This window comes from Amborella trichopoda, chromosome 9 (assembly GCF_054954075.1).
Source record: "Amborella trichopoda isolate Santa Cruz 75 chromosome 9, AtrichopodaSantaCruz75HAP2 v2.0, whole genome shotgun sequence".
Taxonomy (NCBI): domain Eukaryota; kingdom Viridiplantae; phylum Streptophyta; class Magnoliopsida; order Amborellales; family Amborellaceae; genus Amborella; species Amborella trichopoda.
The window spans coordinates 3,608,613-3,625,907 of NC_142344.1; the positions used below are offsets into that span (position 1 = coordinate 3,608,613).

At 35.3% G+C, this 17,295-nt stretch overlaps 2 protein-coding genes across 2 annotated transcripts; both read left to right on the forward strand.

Moving 5' to 3' along the window:
* Positions 1–4,096: 4,096 nt before the first annotated feature.
* LOC18437751 (peroxidase P7) lies at positions 4,097–6,250 on the forward strand. The gene is made up of 4 exons (XM_006847950.4): positions 4,097–4,327; positions 4,484–4,675; positions 5,522–6,120; positions 6,211–6,250. The coding sequence occupies exons 1-4, from the start codon at positions 4,097–4,099 to the stop codon at positions 6,248–6,250; spliced, it is 1,062 nt and encodes a 353-aa protein (XP_006848013.4).
* Positions 6,251–12,560: 6,310 nt separating this feature from the next.
* LOC18437753 (lignin-forming anionic peroxidase) lies at positions 12,561–14,675 on the forward strand. Its single transcript, XM_011626508.2, has 3 exons — positions 12,561–12,920; positions 13,063–13,254; positions 13,892–14,675. The coding sequence occupies exons 1-3, from the start codon at positions 12,699–12,701 to the stop codon at positions 14,441–14,443; spliced, it is 966 nt and encodes a 321-aa protein (XP_011624810.1). The 5' UTR covers positions 12,561–12,698; the 3' UTR covers positions 14,444–14,675.
* The last annotated feature ends 2,620 nt before the right edge of the window (positions 14,676–17,295 follow it).

The following is a 17,295-nucleotide window of genomic DNA, read 5'->3' on the forward strand; positions in this document are numbered from 1 at the left end:
GTTTTTATTTTATTTTATGCTCTTATTTCAGATTTACAAAGATCGAAAATTACTTGGAATTTTTGGATCTTCAAAATTCAAAAATTAATTTTGCCCATTTGTGAAGCAAGGCCAAGAACAATTTCAAAATTTGAAAATCTAAAAATTTTGAATTTGGAAATCTGAAAATAATCCTTGAAAAAAAAATAATTTAAGATTTGAAAATCCAAAAAATACTCTTTTCCTGCCTCAAGGCCGGGATAATTTTTTGATTATACAAATATAAAAGTGCTCGTGGATTACGACTGTGATCAAATCACTAAATTAGAAGAAATGATCAATTTCAGATCTTTAAGAACCAAATTATGAGCTTTTTGTTCAATTTATAAAATTTGCAATCCAAGTAGGTACAAATGTAACAACAAAAAATATCTAGGGATATGTTAAATAACATAAATTTAAAAAGATATATGCATAATTTTTTCTTATTTTTAATTTAGTAGATCTCTATTTTAGTAGATACCACTTGCCCTATCATTAACTATAGCTTTATCGCATGGAATTGTCTGCAAAGAGACTATTTACTTTTTGTACAAAGATGTCACAATCATTCTTTTTTTATAGATTTCAAAATGAGTGGTTGTAAAAGTGTCATTGATTTGACACAAAGTTCAAGACAAAATTTTCTCGCCGTGACACACCCCAAGGGAATAGTTGTGATTTCTTTGTACAAAAGGTAAATGCTAGACAATCCACTATAAAATGGATGCACATAAATAATGTGATATAAAAATTTTATTTATTTTTTAATTAATAATGCTAATCCATGCTTGAAAACTTTGGATCGCCCAAATTTGAGGCCCTAAATACTCGTAGTTTAGGCATTACATGAAGGAGTCAATAAACGATGTGTTCCTAGCACATAACGTTTTAACTTTACTTGCATCCTTCCCATTTGTAAGTGGGGAATGGAATTATAAAATTTTTCACGTAGACCCTATTGAGCATAGGTCTACACCGGAGTATTTTTAGGATCATAAGTTCATCCTTCAGCCTAAGCTTCAGCCTCGAAAAAAAAAAAAAAAAGTGTATTTTTTTTATTGAGTAATGATCTTGTAGGCCCTCTCCCATAGGTGTGAGATTTGATTTTTTTAGAGAATTATGCCAAATTTAATTATGATCCTTTGGGGTCTTACACACATGGGTGGAAGATGGTCCTATAGGATCATTTCTCTTTTCTTATTTGTATTTTTATTTGTGTGAAAAGATAGTATTTTGAAATTGGATGGAGACCTATCCAATTTTTGAACGATATGATCTATGTGTTTAAAAACATAGCATCCAAATTTTATTTTTTTTATTTAAAATAGGATCTAATTCTTCTAAGGCCTAGGCTATGCAAAAAACAACGTAAAGCCTCACTTCGAATTCTCGTCCAAAAAGCATGGTATTGGAAATAACAACGATGGCTCTAAATTCAATTTCCAATATTGATTATGGAATTTGAAGCTCAAAAAATGGTATAAATCTTGTTAATAAATGAACATTTATTTTTAGGGCGAAATGGATATTCTATATAATGTGTTTCAATATATGTTTTTTTAGGGCTTAAAACCTTATTTTTTTTACAATCATAGTTGTTAACGCTGAGATGATGGATTTGAATGTTTTTTTAACACCAGACCTATAATTTTGGGTGAGTTAGGTAAGGCTATGGTCGTTTCAAAACATTTTCCTTTAAGATATTTATTTGTTAATTGTAGGTCAAATGAGAGAGAAATGCCAATGACTTTGCTAGATAAATGATATTGACTTAGGATAAATGTCAATGAGAACATGTATGGATTTTAAAGAAAAGTACACAATAAAATTATTTATTTTTGAAAAATGTTTATATAAGATTGCAACTTTATATTGTAGAAAAAAGTTTATATAAGATTGCAACTTTATAATGTAGAAATAAGGTGCATCTTAAAAGTCCACTAAAAAAATGCTTTCTGAAGTTGGAAATCCCTCTAATCAATCATCTCAACCTCAAGATGTATAGATGTAAATCATCTCGACCTCGAGATGCATGGAAGTAAAAGAAAAAAAAAATTCAAGTCCAAAGAGTTATGCATCTTGTAACATGTTATTTAGGCTGTCTATTTTCAAAATTTTCAAGTGTTTATAGATCAGCTTGATCTTTACCATTTCTGAAATTTTCAATTTTATAACTAGGGTCGAATATAAATTTTAAAAGCCATCTAATGATTTCTGACATTGATACTAAATCCCCAAACAAATTTAAGAAACACGCCTTACTTCTATACTATAAGGTGGCAACCCTATGTAAACCTTACCCCTTATTTTTTTCACAAAAAGTTTACAATCACTATCGCCCGTTGGATATATATTCCAGCAGTTGGAGAAGTGCTATTGACCGTACCAAAGATAAATGATCTTACAATATATAAATGATTCCAAATTAACCAACTAATTTAGATTTTTCGCCTTACACAACAAGCTGTTGAATGTTCAAATGAAAAAGTTTATATAGTGATTCTTATATTGTAGATGTAAGTTACACCTCAATAATCCAGTAGAAAACAATTTTATGAAGCTGGAAAACCTCCTCATCGTTCATGTCGATCTCGAGATATATGGATATAAAAAGAAAAAAAAATTCATGTTAAAAAAGATTGCATCTTGTAACTTCGCCTGTTTATTTTCAAAATTTTAATTACGTATAGATCTAATCGATTTGTATCATTTTTTAAATTTTTAATTTTATAACTAGGATCTAATATAAAGAGGCAACCTTATGTAAACCTCACCTCGTTCAAATTGATGTTTATTTTCTCTCTTTTTTCGGGCGATTTTCGTTAACAAATCATGCGGATAGCGTGAAGTCACACGAGATAAAGGCATTTTGGTTATTGTAAAAAAATCGGACTCACTCAAAGTGGGAGTCTAAGAGCCTACCAAAGGGGAACACGTTTTATGGTAGCCCGCAGCCAAAAGAAGAGGGAGATAACCTTAAAAATGAAAAGAGAGCGGTGGAAGAGCGAGAACCTCAAGAAAAAGGGGAACTTTAAGTAACCTTAAAAAATAGAGTTTATATGCAACTTACTTCCAATTAAATTTTTTTTTTTAATTTTACTTCAAAATATATTTTTTTAGCAAATATCTTCAAATAAAAAATAAAAAAAAGCATATTTTTGACAAAAAAAAAATTTTATACATAAAAAATTAATTTTGGCTTGATATTTACGTGGGTTTAGGCACAGTACAAAAAGCTATATGTATTGCCTGATTGCCATGTACCAATTGTTGGACCTTGTTAAACTAAAAAAAAGTGTCGGTATGCTCTTTTACATTGCTGGACCGCACTTGGATTTGTTGCCAGACCGTATGGACTTGCTACCGGACTGCATGGGCCTATTGTCAGATCGCTCTTTGGCAGTGTTGGACTGCATGGGCCTATTGCTGGGAAGTTTTTTATCAGTGCCGGATAGCTTTGGGATATTGCCCGACCGTTTGTTTATACTTCAGACCGCCTTTTTGTTTGTTATGAAAAAAGTTAAGTAGTCGGTGTTAGGGGAAAGAGAGGGTATTTTGGTCCTAAAAGCTATAACTTTTTGCCTGGGGGTATTTGCTAGAAATAGATGTTTTGAGGTAAATATTGCAGCAATGTTTTGACTGGGGTAGGTTGTGAAGAAAGCTCGGTGAAAAGGGGTTCTTGTAATTATTTCCATAAAGAGAGCGAGAGGGGATGGAGAGCCTCAAAATTGAAAGATTCTAACTTTTCCTTGAGTAAAAGACCTTGCAAGCAAGAAAGTCGTCTAATGGAGCTCCGACTATCCGTGTTTTATGAACTGAAAGGATTTTCTTGTCTCTATAGATACATATATTGCCCTTCATCTCTTCTCATCACTTAGAACAACAAGAATACCACAAAAGTCTCTCTCTCTCTCTATCACCCTTAAGATTTTAACCTCTGTTTCTCTCTCTAGTTTTCTTGTGCATTCAAGGCCAAAAACTACGCCCTACACATTTGCATTCCAGGAGCCATTCTCTCTCTTTAAGAGGCTTCTTTAATCCTCTCGTTCTCTTACCTGTTATATAAAGAAAAGAGATGGGCTCTTGCTCTACTGCCCATATAGCAACATTGCTGATGATAGTGCTATGTAGTAGTAGCAGCATGCTGTTACTATGTGAAGGGCAACAGCTGAGCACCAACTTCTATGATTCGAGCTGCCCCGATGCGCTCTCCACCATCCCCACCGCCATTCTCACCGCGATATCAGAGGAGACGCGCATGGGAGCCTCCCTTATTAACCTCCACTTCAAAGACTGCTTTGTCAATGTGAGCTCTCGCTCTTCCAGTTTATAAATGTATTATATCTTTCTATCTATTTATCTATTCATCTATTCATCTATGAGTCTAATTTCTTTCTATTTATTGAACTCTATCTGGCTTGCGCGTGTTGGTGATCTTAGATGACTGGATATCTATGTGCAGGGGGGCGATGCATCGGTGCTCTTGGACTCGACTTCCTCTTTTGAAAGCGAGAAGGATGCCATTCAGAAAATTGGCTCTGCAAGAGGCTTCGAAGTTATTGAAAACGCAAAGTCGAAAGTGGAAAGCATATGTCTAGGCGTGGTCTCCTGTGCCGACATCCTCGCAGTTGCAGCTAGAGACTCTTCTGTAGCAGTAAGCATATCAAAGCGACCGGTTCCTTTAGCAACAGTTTTCTCTTAAAATCTTTTATAGTCCTTCAAATATTATGGTCCTTCAAAATAATATTTCAAGAGTCGCACAGCTTTGTTTTCTTTTTTTGTGTGTTTGCATAGTTCATGAGTATTATTTTTTGGTTGTTTGGTAATTCAGTAGGGGGAGAGAGGCCCTACCCATTTTTTTGGTAATTCAGTGGTTTTTTGGGTAATTCAGTAGGAGTTAACTTTTTGAATGTGTTAGTAGGGTGGTGTTAGTGGCAAGAATGAAAACCACAATATCGTGACTATAGTGTGGGGGTGCTATCACCACGATCTTAGCCCAAGGTGGTAACAGTTAACCTTAGCTATTAGCAGAAAAATTCGAAGCTGCAGGCGTTGTATTCACCATGGTCAAAGTTCAAGCGAATTCTGTGATATTCAAGTTATCAAATTCCCCATTTGACGGCTATAATAAGCGTGGCATCATTGTATCTAATGTATCCCAATTCAAAAATAACAATTTGTTAGTTTGTTTTCCAAATAACTATTTCTCCCCAATTTAAACAAGTTCATGGCATGTCTTAAACCAAGCTTGGAGGTAAAAGATTCATCTAAATTAGGTCTTAAGGGGTCAAAACAATCACCCTAACATTGAAGCATTTGGACCAACTTGTAAGATGTTCCAAGTTGTTCAGTTTTTTTCCTAACAATTTTGACTCTTTTACCTACAAGTATGATTTCAACTCTAAACATGTATCTCAACATTTTCGGATTTTCGCCTTCTATTTCTCAAACTGAAAACTGACATAAGCAAAAATTGATTGTGAAATAATTCTCTCTACAGATGGGAGGCCCATCTTGGGAAGTGAAGTTGGGGCGTAGAGACTCTGCAACCGCAAGAAAGAGAGACGGAGAGATAGAACTCCCTGTCGTCACCGCTTCCTTGCACGTTCTCCTCTTTCTCTTTGGCAGAAAGGGACTCATTGCCAAAGACATGGTGGCTCTCTCCGGTGCACATACCATAGGCCAAGCCCAGTGCTTCAATTTCAGGAACAGAATTTACAATCACCCCAACATCAATGCTGGAATTGCTAGCATAAGACGTCCGCACTGCCCGTTAAATGGCAACAACTCAGCCCTCTCACCTCTCGATCTTGATACTCCCGACAGCTTCGACAACAGCTACTTCCATAATTTGAGGCAGAAACAGGGTTTGTTAGAGTCAGATCAAGTGTTGTTTAATGGTGGATCAACTGATGGCATAGTGTTGTTTTATAGTAACAGTCAAAGTGCCTTCTACTCGGACTTTGCGGTGGCTATGGTGAAGATGGGGGACATTGAGCCACTTACTGGAACAGCTGGGCAGATCAGGGCTAGGTGCTCAGTGCCCCAACGGGCTGGTGCAAGTGGCACAAATAATGCTAGCAATGGGAAGTTCAACTGGTATTGGATACTATGCTTGTGTTTGTTCAGCTCTATCTATTCTTTATATTCAATTCATTCTTAAGAGAAATTGTGGTTCTTGTTGCTCAGTTGTTCATTTGTTGTAGAAGGGGCTTTGCAATTGTGTTGAGGCTTCTGTGCTTCTCATTGATGTAAATGTGTGCTCTTTGTTCCGATTAATTAGGAACACTTGCTACTCTCGTGTGCAGTCCAAAATCTCTTTTAAAAACTTCGATGGTGGCCCTAATCAAATTTCCTTAAATTATTTAAGGAATTGGGTTTCGGCTTGAGTTGTTATTAGTTGACCTCACCTAGTGCCCCATCTCAAGTGCGACTCCTACCGCTAAACTATCCTCCCTCCTCCTCATCAAAAAAATAAAATAAAATTATTGACATGAGGTGCATCCCTATTGTGAGGGTACACCCAAGTGGACCACACCCCTTCATGTTTCAGTTACGTTAACTACAAGAAGGGAGGTGGGGAGAGATTGCACTTCTTCATAAGGAGATTACCCTCTTATGAACGGCATGCACCATGCACTATAAGGGTGCCCATTCATGCGGAGGTTACTCTCACACGAATGAGAGCGTCATTTCTCTTATTATAAAAGGGGAAGGGGTGGAGGTCTCTATGCACAACACTACACACACGATAAAGGTGTAAGAAGTGTGAGAGCTCCTATTGAAAGAGAGAAAGCGTATGATAGAGAGTGAGTACAATCCCTCTCCTATTCAAGTTTTAAGGATAAAACCAGCCCTGAGAGATAGAGTTGTGCGTAAGAGTCGAGCTCGGATTACTCCTCAATCGCATCTGTAAGAGTGTTCGTGAGCTTCTACTTCGCTCAGGATTTACAGTGTGCTGTAGATTTCAGCAGCTCTAGAAGTTGTTGAACGTGCGTACGTGAGTTGATCATTCCTCTTCGTATTCGTTCATCAGAAATCTTTTTGCAAGCATTCAAGTATGATACCCGGTTCCCGATTATTTTATTTTGCTTCCGCTTCGACCGTTGGACCCGATTAATTATAACAAAAATAATTAAAAATTTAAAATAAAAATAATTCAATTCAAATAAAACTATCCTATTCAAATATTTTAACACGAATAACATGGATGAGAAATACATCCTATAATTTTGCAATCCCTCCATAGATAACCTAGATGCTCCTATAATAAACTCTCTCCCCTATCCTATAGTTTTTCTATCTATAGGGTCCATATTTAATTCAATGACACACGTCCTATTTAGTGTTTTAAGACCTAGTCGACTCAGCTAAGTTACTTGGCCTCCACCTATGGCTGACGTGAGTTGGCCCCAAGTTTCATGTACACCTCCTTGAGAATTGGGAGGTGATGCCACCCCCCTTACGTCACACACACACACACACACTCTCTCTCAGCCAGATACAATGCCTCTTCCTCTCTCTGATCCAGGTAGTTTTTGTCTCTCAAAGGGGGATGGATTTCCAACTTCCCTTTCTTCATTTATCTCTCTCTCCCCCTAAAATTTGGGTTGACCGAGAGGCAATTTTGGAAAAGCTAAAAAGACGAGTTGACCGACCTTCTTTGTAATTTATGCCTATAAGTGGACAATTTCGTATCTTATCTAAATTTTAGAGTCCATAAGTAAGTCACTCTACAATCTAATTATGCACACACTAGGTTTCTGTGACCTATAATTCGTTTTTAAAATACATGTCTATTTGAAATTAGTAAAAAATGATTGATATAAATGCTTGGCAATGTGATAGAAATGATCAAAACTTAAAAGACTATGAAATTGCTAGAAACAATGATAAGAACATATTATGCAAGGCTAAACTTAAGGAATATGATGATCTATACAACAAATTGGGGATATGAGAAAGTAAAAACAAGGTCTTCAAACTAACAAAAATGAGAGAGAGGAAGTGTGGGGATCTAGATTATGTTAAATACATTAAGAATGATGATTCTTGTTGTAGGATGGCAAGATCAACGAAAGGTGGAGAATTGTATTTTCAAATGTAGTAAAATAACATAGACAATGGGAGCATAGGGCTAAGGGGGAACCTTTGACATAAATGAAATCGAAGGTCATAGATATATTTGTGGGATTAAGATATCTGAAGTCAAAGAAGCTTTGAGAAAAATGAATATAAGAAAGACTTTAGGACCATATGGTTTCTAAATAGAAGTTTGAAAGTGCATGGGAGAGATTGGCATATTCTAGTTGATGAAGCTATTTCAACAAGATCTTGAGAAGAAAGAAAATGTGATATTACTAGAGAGAAAGTATTGTGGTGCGTCGAATTAGAGAAAAGGTTGCAGGCATTGCATAAAAAAGTATGAATCGTTGATCCTTGTCAATCAATAGATTCAAGAATAAAGGAAACATACAGAACTACATGACAAATGGAGGGATCAAACTCATGAGCTACACTGTGAACCTACAGAAGAGAGTGACTGAGAATGACTAAGATATGAAACGAGTGCTTCAAAAAAGTAGTTCGGTTTTATACTAGGGAGGTCAATAATTGAAGCTATTTTCCTACTTAAGTGACTAATTGAGAAGTTATGGGAGAAGAAGAAAGACTTCCGCATGATTTTTATGATTTAGAGAAAACATACGATAAGGTGTCGAGAGAGTTAATTCGGTCGGTGCCAGAAAAAAAATGAGTCTCTAAAGGATAAATTGACATGGTGAAAGATATGTTCAAGGGAACACTAGTTAGTGTGATGACAACTAGTAGAGAGAAACATGAATTTTCAATGACAATACACCTACATCAGGTATTAGTGTTGGGCCCATATATCTTTGTTTTGGTTATGGAGGAGCACATGATGAAGTATTGCAGTGTATATTGTTTGCCAGATAACATAGTTTCGATTGATTAGACTTAAGATGATGTCAACACCAAATTAGAACTTTGGACGGATGCTATGGAATCTAAATGTTTTAAAATTAGCTGAACTATGACATAATGTATGAAATAAAAATTTAATAATAATAGGAGTCGAAAGGAGGTGCTGACTAAGATTGATGGTCAAAAAGTACCTACAGATCATTTTTGATATCTAAGATCGATAATCCATGAGAATATCAAGATCGAGGAAGCTATCATACATAAAATTAGAACTGGATAGATGAACTGAATATGTACTTATGGAGTTCTATGTGATCGCTGCATACCAATGAAGCTGAAGGTGAAGTTTTATAGGACATATATAAGACCAACCATGCCATATGGGATGAAATATTAGGCAATCAACAAACAACATATCTATAGAATCAGTGTAGTTGAGATGAGGATGTTGAGATATGTGAGTGACAACATATGAAATGATAGAATTCCAAATGAATACGTCTCATAGAACTTAGGGCTGGCCCCAAAAGTGTCAAGATGTGGAAAAATAAACTTATGTGGGCTAGCGTACCATCGACTTATTACAACATAGGTAAGGAGGGAACCTTGGTTCAATTAAGAAGCTCTAAAGAGGCAAGGGGAAGACTTAAAAGGACACGAATAGATGTGAGAAGGGATATCGTGATTTATGGTTGGACTGAGGTATGGACCTTGATAGAGGAGAATGTGGCAACATGATTCGTGTAACTGACCCCAAATAGTTGGAATAAGATTTAGATGATAGTGATGACATGTCTTTATAAAATAATTATTGCAAAATATACTTCTATTGAAATTTGAGAAAAGTATGGGTCCTTTTAACCAGGGATTGAGACCTAAAGCAAAAAAAAAAAAGGAAAGATTGACCACGTGAGAAGAAGGAGGGCGACTGCAGAGGAAAATATTCTGAAGTCATCCTCTCGTATACTTCTTTATTTTATTTTTATTAAGGGAAAAGTTTATGTAAAGTTGCAGCCTAGTACTATAGAAGCAAGGTGCACATCAAAAATCCTCTAGAAGATGGTGTTTCGATGTTGAAGAACCCTCGAATTTTTCATTTCAACCTTGAGATATGTGGATTGGAAGGAAAAAAGAATTTCAAGTCCTAAAAATGAGCATGTATAATAAGTTATCTAGACTGTCTATTTTCCAAACTTTCAAAGTCTTTATAAATCCGCTCGAGTTATATCATTTATAAAATTTTAGTTTTTATAACAAGGGATAAAATAGATTTTCAAGCCCTCATAATGTTTTTGAACACCAAAATTACATCTCTAAGCAAATTTTGGAGGTATGCCTTAGATGGGCGCCTTTCTACCTTATCCTTATCTCAATAAGTCTCTATTTTAGTACATGCCACTTGTTCTATCCTTAAACTACGCTTTACAGTATGCTGAATAGGTACAGCATAGATAGCATGATATGAGAGCTCTTTTAGTTATTTTTGTATTTTTTAAATCAAAGTTAATCCATGTATTGAAGACTTTATATCCACAAAATTTGAAGTCCTAAATGGTCCTAGGAATTTACATAAGGAAGTTAAGAGGCAATATGTTCCTGAAGGAGCACATAATGTGTTGGCTTTACTTGTACTCTTCTTAGTTGCAAGTGGGCATAGAAATTAGATTATATGCTCCCCTTAGTGGATGCTCTCTTGAGCATAAATCTATTTGAGAGTATTTTTAGGACCCCCAATTCAGAATTTACCCTCTTTCGGTTAGGCACCAACGTCAATATTGAAAGAGGAAAAAAATTATTTGTATACTTATCTGTTTGAAAAATAGTGTATTGGAATTGATTGGGGATCTTTCCGATTTTTGAATGATAAGGTCTATTTGTTATAAAAAAACTCGGAATTTTAGTTTTTTTTATTTAAAAATATATTTGGTGATTCTAAAATAAAAACCAAAATATTAGATGGATGAAATATTTATTGTCTTTTACCTTTTTGTATTTCAAAACCTGGATCGGTGGGGCAGATTGTTTACCCACAAACTTGTGTTCGATGGCCGAATCATCAATCTAGATCAGGTTTGGAACAATCCAATTGGTGATCAAAAAAATATTTAAAAATAAACAAAAATAAAAATAAGAATTTTTTTGCTGGAATTTAGATAGGACCCAAAAAGACATTATATAAACTTTACAATACACGTCAATATAAACATCCATGAAACACGTCATTTTCCTCACGTAACTTGTCAATGACATTCTTATATTCCTTTTGTTCTTTTCATGCGGTCAATTTATTACGCCTTTGTTTTTGAGGAGATAAAGTAAGAGCTAGTCTTTTTTTTTTTTTTTGAAAAGAAGAATAAGAGCTGGTCTTTCAAACTTTCTGAGGAAGTATCACCGTATTTGGCGAGAGAGAGAGATGCAATGTAGGTCAAATGAGAGAGAAATGCCAATGACTCTGCTCGATTGATAATTAAAAAAAAAAACCATTTGAGTCATAATCGTTTTAACTTGCGTAAGTAAAATAGAATCATTTTGACTATGATTAAATGTCAATCAAGTTAGGTAACCGAAAAGTATATGATAAAACTAGGGTGGGGTTTGTATAAGGTGCCAACGTGTAACTCAAAACTATGTTGAAAGTGCATTTTCGTTGCTCTAAACCCTTGCGATCATATAAAAATCTATTGTGGGCCACAATTATGAAATTTAAAGTTCTAGAAATGATGAAGGTCAAGCAGTTCTATAAACACTTAAAAATAGATGGTCCAAATAATATATTAGAAAGTAAACTAATTTTAGGACTCAAAATGTCATTTTTTTTTATGTTTATGAATTTGAGGTTGAGATGATCGATATGAGGGTTTGCTAACATAGGAACAAACTTCTCTACTAGGTTTTCTAAATGCCCCTTACTCATATATCATAAAGTTAACACCCTATATAAATTTTTTCTATAAAAACCTATTTCTCTTTTACGTAAAAGAGTAACAATTATAATTAATTGTTAGATAATAATCCGGCGGCTAGGAGTGTGCCATTGGCCACATCCATAGTCCCATGGATAATATTATTATAGATACTTTATTGTCAAATAATAATAATAATAATAATAATGTTAGATACTCTAATCAATTATATTTCACATTTGAGGGCCAGGGGTAGTTATGACCACTTCAACCAAAGCTAATTGATCACTAAAAACCATAATAATCACGCTGTCATATTTTGAACGTTGAAATTGGTGTTTATTTTCATTTTTATCTTTTTTAAAGGCAAGTGTCCTTTACAAATTATGAGGATGGCATAAAAGAGAGAGAGTATTTTGGGCATTTGGTCTGTTTCAAGGGAAACCTGAATCACTCAAAATTGAAAAATTAGGAGTATAGGTTAAGGGCCTACCAAATACGTTTTACAAGTGTCATTCATGGAAGCCTAGGGCCGCCGAGCCAAAAGGAAAGAGAGAGAAATGGCCTCAAAATTGAATGTTTCATGCCCCAATCAATAAAAAACTTGCCAGCAGGAAAGTCTTATAATGCAGCTCCGCTTTAGAACGTCTCTCTCTCTCTCTATAAATACATCTCTTCCCCTTCATCTCTTCTCATCACTCTTAAGATTTGTGACCTCTTTCTTTTTCTTGTGCCAAAAACTGCACATTCCCTTGAAGGAGCCATTCTCGCTTTAAGAGGCTTCTTTTAACTCCCTCGTTCTCTTTCTATACTGTTGTATTAAGAAAAGAGATGGGTTCTTACTCTACTGGCCATATAGCAACACTGCTCATGATACTGCTATGTAGCATGCTGTTACTATGTGAAGGGCATCAGCTGAGATCCAACTTCTATGATTCGAGCTGCCCCAACGCCCTCTCTACCATCCGCACCGCCATTCGCACCGCGATATCAGCAGAGAGACGCATGGGAGCCTCCCTTATTCGCCTCCACTTCCATGATTGCTTTGTCAATGTGAGTTCTTGATCTTTCTGTTTAACGATTCGTATCTATCAATCTATTCATCTATGAGTCTGAATTTCTTTTAATCTATTTATCGAACTCAATCCATCTTATGCATGTGGGTGATCTTAGATGTATGGATGTCTATGTGCAGGGTTGCGATGCATCGCTGCTGTTGGACTCGACTTCCTCTTTCGAGAGCGAACAGAATGCCATTCAGAACATCGGGTCTGCTAGAGGCTTCCAAGTCATTGAAAAGGCAAAGTCGAGAGTGGAAAGCATATGTCCAGGTGTGGTCTCCTGTGCCGACATCCTTGCAGTTGCAGCAAGAGACTCTTCTGTAAAGGTAAGAATATCTAAGCAAAACGATTTCTTCAGCAACAATTTCCTCTTAAGATCTTTTATAGTCCTTTACATTTATAAGGAATCTCATATTGGAATGTCTCCAGGATAATAATTCAAGAGTTGGAATTTTTTTTTTTGGGGGTCAGTCATCTCATGAGTGTGGCTTATAATTTTCAAGAGGATAAGTTTATAAATATAATAAAACTATGATCAGAATCAACCTTAGGTATTAGATGTAAAATAAGTTAGATGTAGGTCTCCTATTGAGCAGGCCCCAAGTTCAAAATGAATTTTTCAAACTTTATGACATACCTCAAGGTATCAAATGTCATATCTGACGGCTAAAGGTAATTAAGACTTCCTTGTATAAAAGTAGTCGTCTTAAATAACTCATAAAATATTCAGCAAAAATAAGTTTTAAGGGGTCAAAATATCATCCTAACATTTGAAGCATTTGGACCGATTCGTAAGATGTAATTATGTTTAGGTTTTCCCAAACATTTTTAATATTTCTTTTCCTACGATTATGATTTCAATTCTAAACATGTATCTCGTCAATTTAGGATTTCAGTCTTGTATTTCTTGATAAAAAATCCAACAGAGAAATAAAAACTGATGTAGAAATAAACTCTGCGCAGTTGGGAGGTCCATCGTGGACAGTAAAGCTAGGGCGAAGAGACTCTGCAACGGCAAGCAAGAGTGAGGCAGAGAGAGAACTCCCTCTCTTCACCGCTCCCTTGGACAGTCTCATCTCTCTCTTCCGCCGAAAGGGACTCAGTGCCAAAGATTTGGTGGCTCTCTCTGGTGCACACACCATAGGCCAAGCCCAGTGCTTCACATTCAGAGACAGAATTTACAACCACACCAACATCGACTCTGGCTTTGCTCGCAAAAGGCGTAATCACTGCCCTTCAAATGGCGGGGACTCGAAGCTCGCACCTCTTGACCTTGTTACACCCAATAGCTTCGATAACAACTACTTCAAGATTTTGATGGAGAAAAAGGGTTTGTTGGAATCAGATCAGGTGTTATTTAATGGTGGATCAACTGATGAGATAGTGAGGTCTTATAGTAAGAGTCGAAGTGCTTTCTACTTGGATTTTGCTGAGGCTATGGTAAAGATGGGGGATATTGAGCCTCTTACTGGATCAGCTAGGCAGATTAGGGCCAGGTGCTCAGTGCCCAATTGAACGGTGTTACTGCCATAAACATTGCAAAGACTGGGAAAAGTATATTGTGTAGTATATTTGTATTATGCTTTACTTGTTTTGATTCTTTTGTAATTGATTGATTCTTTATTGGGATTGTGGTTTATGTTAATAAGTTGTTCAGTTTTAGTCCAAGGGCCTTTGTAATTCCATATTGTGGGGGCTTAGATGTAAATGTGTGATTGGTTAATTGCATGAAATTGGTCTCTTGTAATTTGTGTCCTGAACAATGAAGTAATTCTTTTTAGATTTGTATAATGCAAATTATTTAGTTCTGTACAACACGCCACTACCACCCTTAGCTGATATATTTGAAGTTAGATGCGGTTATGGCAGAGTTCAGGAATATAAAATGTTGAGTTGGTGTTGAAATTAGAGAGACCAAATTGGGAATAGCATCATTTAAGGAGCCATGACCCTTACAAATCATAAGCCTTGAAAGTGTAGCAAATAGCATTAAGGGGTTTATTTTTAATTTTAATACATATGTATCTTTTCAAAAAATCCTTATAAATGATTAAAGGGAAAGCTTTCTATGTTCCTTTAACAACATAGAAGTTCTATCCTCCCCTTACCATCCAGCCGTCTATTTTTTATCAAGAGAGCCACTCACCATTTGATCTTAGGTCCGACATCTCAAAGTATTTTATTTTTAGTTTTTTTAATACAATTTTTCTGAATATGAAATTTGGTACTCATTGGGGTGCACCTATAAAAAATATTAACAATACTTTTTCGATAAAATATGATGACCACCCCTATAAGCTTTCAAGGGTATTTTGGTCATTTTATTTTATTGAGTATTTTTTTTATATTTTTCGTTAGTGCGAGTTTAATAGAGGACTGGACGTCCAAAATTTGGTGTCAAAATAGTTTAAAAAAAATAAAAATAAAATAATGTAGAAACGTGACATTGTGATTGGGGCAATCTTAGCTCTCCATTAAAAAATGGACGGTTGGATAAGGGGGGGGATAGAACTTCTATGATGTAGAAGAACCTAGAAAGTTTTCCATGATTAAATTGCCTCTAGTCATGGTTGTGAATACTAACAAATAGGGGCATTTTAGTAACTTGACCCATCTCAACAAAATGAATAGAGTATACCTGTCTATCTAGGGTTGTGTAAATTATTCAAATGCCCATGTTTGTTTAGAGTTCTTAATGTATTTTTGAAAGAAATTCTTTGCTGATAAAATTGAGTGAGATGAAAGTAAAAATCAAGCTTTTTAATATTAATTGAGATATTTTGGCCCCTTTTTAACTTTGTAAGAGGTTTTGAAGTCTTAAATGCTTTTTTGCCTTGAAATTGTTTCATCGTCAAAAGAAAAATTTGAAAGAAAACCTTCTTGAACTAAGAGGCTAGTGCGTTGATTATAATATTAAGAAAAATTTATGATTTTTTTTTTGGTTAAGTCAGTGAAAGAAAAAAAAAAAAATGTAAATCAATGGGGATTTGGCCCCTACAATTTGTTTGATAAGAATGAAGTGAGAGACCCCATCATGGGGTTGGGAAATACCCAAATAAGAACTCAAGTAATTTAAGACATTTAAATTTGGGGATGCACCTCTCTTGAAAGACCATGGTACTGAGTCAATCTTCTCCTTTTCTATCAAGCTAATGTTTTTAACTATATTAACCAAATAAATCTAACTATTTTATTTTAATTTATCAAATAATTGGCAAAAAAAAACCAAGGCATTATGTATATAGGGTTGCCAATAGGCTGGGCCAGGGCAAGCCTGAAGCCCGAAGTCCAATAAGGCCTGAAACTGTCGATGCGGCCCGAAATTTGTTCATGAAAATCCTGGCCCAGCCCAAAACTGCAACAATGAAGCATGGCCCGGCTCGGCCTGTTAAGACTCTATTGGATTGTGTTGGGCCCAAGCCGTCCCATTTAGAAGCCTCTTATTTTATTATTATTATTATTATTATTATTATTATTTCTATCTTACTCTTCATACTTTTTTGGGTAGTAAGCAAAAAAAGAAAAATTATGCAAATATTTTTTAGAAAGAGAAAGAGATATTAAGTATCTAGAAAAATATAATGGGTTATGCAAAGAAATTCGATTGGGTTTTCAGAGAGAAGGACATATTGGTTCTTAGGGAGAAAGCATGAGTTCTTAAAAAGAGACTAAGTTTCTAGAGAGAATGAGTTTTAGAGATAGTAAGTGAGATTGGATTTTTAGAGAGAGAGAGAATGAGTTTTTAGAGAGAGCAAGAGAGATTGGGTTTTTAGAGAGCAAGATTGAGATTTAGAGAGAGAGAGATTGGGTTTTAGAGAGAGAAAATAGGTTTTTATAAAAAATAGATTTTTAGAGAGAGAAAGGGATATTGCTTTTTAGAGAGAGAATGGGTTTTTAGAGAGATTAGATTTCTAGAGAGAGAATGGGGTTTTAGAGAAAGATTGGATTTTAGAGAGCAAGAGAAATTGAAATTCTAGAGGGAGATTGGGATCCTAGATAGAGAGTAGGTTTTTAGTGATAGAAAGAGAGATTGGAATTTTAGAGGAAAGGATATATTAGGTTTGGAGAGAGAGAGAGAGAGGGAGAGCATAAGTTTTTAGAAAGAGACATTGGGTTTCTATAGAGAGAAAGAGAGATTGGTATTTTAGAGAGAGAAAAAGATTGAGTTTCTAATGAGCAAGACAATGAGTTTAGAGGGAGAAAGAGAGATTGAGTTTATAAAGAGAAACAATGGGTTTTCATAGAAAAAAGAGAGATTGGATTTCTAAAGAGAGAGAATGGGTTTTAAATTTTTTTAAAATATTTTAGCATCCAGTTATTCTATTTTAATTTTGGCCTACTGTGAATAAGAAAAGTTTGAAGAGCGA